Below are 6,000 nucleotides of genomic sequence, written 5' to 3' on the forward strand. Positions count from 1 at the left end.
TCGTGCTTACTCTTGCAACACCTGTGCAATTCATGGCTTGGTGTCTGCGTGTATGTTTGTCTGACCGAGAGTAACCCTTTCCAAAGCATCATCAGTGGGAAGGGAAATGATCTTAACATCCTCTGGAGGCTAGTGTAGTGATGCATCACCATGTGTAGATGAGTGGGGGCTGGTTGTCAGGACATGGCATATAAGGACTGAGGTTGGTGGGCTGATAGGAAGCTTCCAATTACAGAAAAGCAAAGCAGTGATGTCACACTAGTCTTCCTGATGGGGGTTGGTTTTAACAATGAGCTCTTCTAGTAGGAAGCAGGCTACACTGACTCGCACATGCTGCAATAGGGAGAGGCTAACATCCACCCGGCAAGATGTTGTGTGAGTATGATCTGTGTGATTAAACCAGCTTCGTGGTTTTTTTTGTTTTTTTTTCTTGTTTGAGTCATTTGTTACATTCTACCACAGACAATGTATATTTTAATGGACAGCTGCTGCCATGTTAAGTGGTATTATTATTTCTAGTGAAAAATTCTGCTGTATCATAATATAGTTTGGAGATGGGGTAAAAGAGCAAATCCACCCAAAAAAAAGAAATAACGTGTGTGTGTGTGTGTGTGTGTTGCGATCTGCTTGCGGGTGCGGATCCGCTAGGGTAATGTATTTCAATGGGCTGGTGCACACCAGAGCGGGAGGCGTTTTGCAGAAACGCATACTCCTGGGCTGCTGCAGATTTTGGATTGCGGATGCGTTTCTGCCTCAATGTTAAGTATAGGAAAACCGCAAACCGCTCTGAAAAATTGCACTTCAGAGCGGTTTGCCAGGCGTTTTTGTTACAGTAGCTGTTCAGTAACAGCTTTACTGTAACAATACATGAAATCTACTATACCAAAACCGCTACACAAAACCGCAAAACGCTAGCTGAAACGCTGCAGAAAAATAAGAAAAAGCGTTTCAAAATCTGCTAGCGTTTTGCGGATCTGCTAGTGGTTTTTGGTGTGCACCAGGCCTTAGCGCATACAGGGTGGTATATTTTTCTCATGTTATGGAGGCAAAGGACATTATTTTGTAACTTATCAAGAACAGATAAAAATATGTCCAATCGGTTCCACCCCACTATTCACCAAGATGTATACAAAACAGTCCACAAGGGGTTTTAAAGGAACTGCATCATTCTTTAATTCTTCATAAATATATAATTGTAGTCGTATGAATAGGATAGCCAATCCCAACACCAACAAATGTCTGACACGTGTTTCACGGCCAAAGGCGGCTTCCTCAGAGGCAAACAAATGCGTTAAGTCAAAGTTGGCCGTAACAATCCATATAAACGGTTGGGTCACAACCTATGATGCTGTTGCCCGATAGGTAGCCCACACGGAGTACTGCTGTTAAAAAGACGCCAGCGTTTATTTTGTAACTTGTTGGTAACCATTTGCCTAACAAAATGAGAGCATATTGACGGTCATTAACTTTTGTGTGTAATGGTCCTCTTCAGCTGTTTGGTACAAGGAGTGGCACTTTTTGAACCTTACTGTACTGATTTATAGAATAGTGGGAGCATTTCTATATTATAGCAGAAAGGTATTTTCAAATTCTATTTTTTTGGGGGGGAGGGTGCCTGCGTATTATTAAATCTGCTGAATTTAACATCCACCTGTTCAAAAGCTAATTTACCTTCCTTGGGAAGTCTATTGTTGGAAAGCTGAGAATTTTCTCAGGCTTTCATTTACACTATACCTCCCATCAGTGCGATGCACTGTTCCTAGGGTGTGTTGAATGATGGGTGGCCACTGCGCCTGGGTGCCGGCAGCACTAGCCTGGCAACCAGATCTTCAAGACCAGAGAGCACCAGAGAGCGTAGCAAGGGGGCGAGGGTCCTAGTGCGCAATGTCCTCTATACAATTGGACACAGAATAAAAAGATGTCCAAGCAAAGTAAGGACAGCCTTTTGTTCACACTGCAAGTGGTTTTTTTTTTTTTTTTTTTGCGCTAGTGATTTGAAAAGCTCTTGCTAATGTAATGCTATGGGTTTTTTTTACAAATCCACATTGCTCAAGTAGGACCACACATAGCATTACATTAGTAAGAACTTTTAAAATCACAAACTCTTAGAAAAGCGCTTGCAGTGTGAACCAGCCCTAATTTTTTGTGAATGACAGGTAATACCACAAATACCACAGTGTCTAAAAGTGACATGGTGTGGCCAAGTGCTGCCATTCAGCTGCATGTAATTGCAGCTGAATGGCATTTGTGGCCAGAAGCCGAAAGACTGAACTGCCGACAAGTGCGCAGTTCAGTCTCCCATGAAAAAGAGGTCTTAGACAAAATGTAAATTGGTATATACATGTATTTGTATATTGAAGAGTAACTACTGGAAAATATTGCATGAATCCTTGTTATGCTCATAAAATCTTTGCTCACACCTTTTCTAATTTACATTATGAAATGTTCTCGTGTGGTAACCTCTTAAATGCTGTTGGGTGCAGCTCTGCGGAATGTTTGTATACTCTGTGTTCTGAAACCAGTAGAAAAATACCTAATGCTCTAGGAGGAAAAAATGCTCTGACATCACTGGAGGCCAGGGCTGCATGCCAATATACAGCGGTTTAGGAAGGGTTTCTGACGGTGAAAACAAAATATTAAAGTGGATATCCTGAATCTTTAATTACATTCTACTGTCACTACAATTGCCTTTTTAACTAATTCTTAGGACCTGTTCAGAATACTTATTGCAGAGTGGACAGTGCACTGCTTCACACCTCACTAGTGTTGCTGCTTGGGCTTTACTTCATTCTGTGCCCTCCTTTAGGCTGTACACACTATGAGCTTTTGTGAGAGCTTTTCTGACCCTCAGCGCTTTGAGGGTTTTTTTTTTCCCCCTAAAAAACACTCCCCTTGACTTGCATTAAAACCACAGTAAAATTGCCATGATCGCGATTTTTCAAATATCATGATTGCAGTGTTTACCACGATTTTTAATGCAAGTCAATGGGAGCTCAAAGTGCTGAGGGCCCATTCGCACTAGGGTGATTAGCGGCCGTTTACCGCTAATTGTCAAAGCACTAACGCTATTTTAAAGCGCTAGTGCTTTTTTAAAGCACTAGTGCAATGGTAACTATATGGCAGTGATCTCACTGCCGCGATTGCTGCCGATTTTGAAGATTTTTGAATGAGCCCTGAGGGTTAGAAAAGATCTCAAAGTGCTCAGTGTGCCTACAGCCTTAAAGGGGAACTGAAGAGGTATACGGAGGCTGCCATATTTATTTCCTTTTAATCAATACCAGTTGCCTGGCAGCCCTGCTGGTCTATTTCTCTGCAGTAGTATCTGAATAACACCAGAAACAAGCATGCAGCTAGTCTTGTCAGATCTGACTTTAGTCTGAAACACCTGATCTGCTGCATGCTTGTTCAGGGGCCATGGCTAATAGTATTATAGGCAGAGGATCAGCAGGGTTGCCAGGCAACTGGTATTGATTAAAAGGAAATAAATATGGCAGCCTCCGTATACCTCTTACTTCAGTTCCCCTTTAAGGTGGCCACACATCATACAATTATTTTTTTAAAAATATCTGTTCAATTTAAGAATTGCAATAAAGTTTTCTGACAAACATTTAAAAAATATGACCAATGTACCACACATGTTCACTTTTCCCCAATTATGATAAAAATGATTGAAAATTTTAAGAAAATTGCTAGGGTTTGTATTAATTGACAATGTAACACACACCACACAATCTTTAGAAAAATTGAAGAGAACATTCCAGCATTCCGGTTCGAAAAAAAATGGGAAATCTGGTTAGATTTTTCAGTTGAATGAAATTAAACTCTTTGGATCATTTTATTGTATCGTGTGTGCGTGACCACCTTTTAGACCTGGAACTCGCTACAAATCACTAGCGCAATGGCTAGCGTTTTGTCTGAGCGTTTTCGGTAGCTATTTTAAAAATTGTAAGCTTTTTGTCAGCAATTGAACGATTTTAAGTCATTATATATAGGCACAGGATGAAGAATACACATTTTGATGCAGTGGATGGGTGCCCACCCATTCAGCTGTATTAAATGGGGCCTCACCCAGCACCATTGCAGCCAGAAACCATGCAAGCAGTGTGCATTGTACTATAATGCCGTTCACATTAGCGGCAGTGGCTTGAACTACACTAGTGTGAATGTCTCCAATGCACATGTTGCTGTCAAGGACGTGCCCCCAGATTTCCCCAGCATTTTTCCTTCTGCACCATAACTCAGCCACTTGAGCTACCAAAAATCAATCATCTGACACTTGGCAAATGCTGCATTGATGCTGATGGCAAGGAACTGGAAATCTCAAGATACCCCCCCCCCCCCCAAAGTTTCCGTAATGGTTTGACGATATCAACAATGGATGAATTGACCCTCTGTATGTATAACAAGCAGGAGGAATAGGATACCTGGTCTACCGTGTTTCTCTGAAAATAAGACACTGTTTTATATTTTTTTTTTTCTTTTTCCCTTCAGAATGACAAAGTACTAGGGCTTATTTTTGGGGAGGTCTTATATTTTGTGGGGTAGCCAGATCCCCCTTTAGTGTATATAGTCAGCCCCCCCATATAGCCAGTGTATATAGTCGGGCCCCTCCCCCCCCCAAATATAGCCAGAGTATATAGTCTGCCCCCCCTGTATAGCCAGTGGATATAGACCATCCCCCCCTCCCCATGCTCTCCCAGTTGTCCACCTTACCTAATCTGCTCCCGCTCCTGGCCCCCACCTTAAAGCTCTATTCACACCTGTGGTTTGCAGGAGTGATCTTTCTGCGATTTCACGCGGAAAAATCACTGAACACTGCGGCGATTTTGGCGCGATTGCCTTTTGCACTTCAATAGCACGGAGACACGATCACCTGGAAATCTCCTAAAAATGGTGCAGGCTACGCGTTTGGCGTTTTTGGGCAATTTGTGACACAAATCACCCAAGTAAAAAATGGGCCCATAGGCTTTCATTACGCTAGCGCTTTTAAAAAGCGCTAGCGTTTTGCCAAAATCGCAGCAAAACGCTCTAGTGTGAATGGGGCCTAAAGTTCGGATCCCCCTGCAGGAAGTAAACAAGTCACTTCCTGTCTAGGATGGCGCTGTTACTGGATTCATTACTGTAGCTGCTTTTGCCGTAAGTCTCTGCTGTGTGCATAAACTGCAGGGGGATCCGGACTTTAAGGTGGGGGCCAGGAGCAGGAGTAGATTAGTTAAATCGGGCAGCTGAGTAGGCAAGTATGGTGGGGGGGGGGGGGGGGGGTTCTGCCACTAAGTCTTATTTTCAGGGGATGTCTTATATTTCAAGCATGCTTTAACTATAGGAGAGGTCTTATTGGTGGAGGTCTTATTTTCGGGGAAAGACAGTAAAGCATATACATAGGGGATGCTAGGTATATATTTTAATACCTTAGTGTTTTTAGAAAAATTTACCTGGACTGTCCCGGACCCCTGATAATACATTGCCGTATACACATGAACCAAACTTTTCTTGTCTTCTTATGTGGACCTGCAAGGCATAGTAGACTAAATTGCACCCAGGGGGGACAGGACACAACTATTCTGAATCTGAATTTCTATACTCTGATCTATATTCTGGATCTCTATACCATGGAATGTTATAAAAATCATTTGAATCCTGTCTAGGGTCAGTACCTATTCAGTAAGAAGTCCTTGGGCAAGACTTTCTAACACTGCAGGGTGGCCCCTTGAGCACGGCCTTAGCGGCTGCAGCTCTTGCTTGCTTTCAGTCCAAGAGTAGAAAAGCAGGGATGATCCCCAACCTTAATCATGAGTGATTACTCGTGATTCAAATGATGCCAAGAGAAAGGAAAATGAATCCTTAATAGACAGGACGCCCCACCATTTAACAATATAATAATCTTTATTAAACACTCTGTATGAACATGATAAAATTATTTTTTTTTAAAAAAAGAGAAAAAAAAGCTGCCAAGCAGCACCCCCACAATATAAGTGTGGGAAAACCATATCTAAAATGCCT

The 6,000-nt window shown here is 42.2% G+C and overlaps 1 protein-coding gene across 6 annotated transcripts in view; it reads left to right on the plus strand.

The window, feature by feature from the left end:
• ACSBG2 (acyl-CoA synthetase bubblegum family member 2) overlaps positions 1-6,000 on the plus strand; it is a 256,592-nt gene that overhangs the window by 178,083 nt on the left and 72,509 nt on the right. The window contains exon 1 of one of the 6 annotated variants that reach the window (XM_068233746.1): positions 270-375. The exons of the other annotated variants lie outside the window; for them this stretch is intronic. Within the exon in view, the coding sequence (XP_068089847.1) occupies positions 369-375 (7 nt within the window). The 5' untranslated portion in view covers positions 270-368. Of the gene's footprint in view, positions 1-269; positions 376-6,000 lie in introns of those variants that run through there. 6 annotated transcript variants of the gene reach the window in all.

Source organism: Hyperolius riggenbachi, chromosome 1 (genome assembly GCF_040937935.1).
Source record: "Hyperolius riggenbachi isolate aHypRig1 chromosome 1, aHypRig1.pri, whole genome shotgun sequence".
Classification (NCBI taxonomy): domain Eukaryota; kingdom Metazoa; phylum Chordata; class Amphibia; order Anura; family Hyperoliidae; genus Hyperolius; species Hyperolius riggenbachi.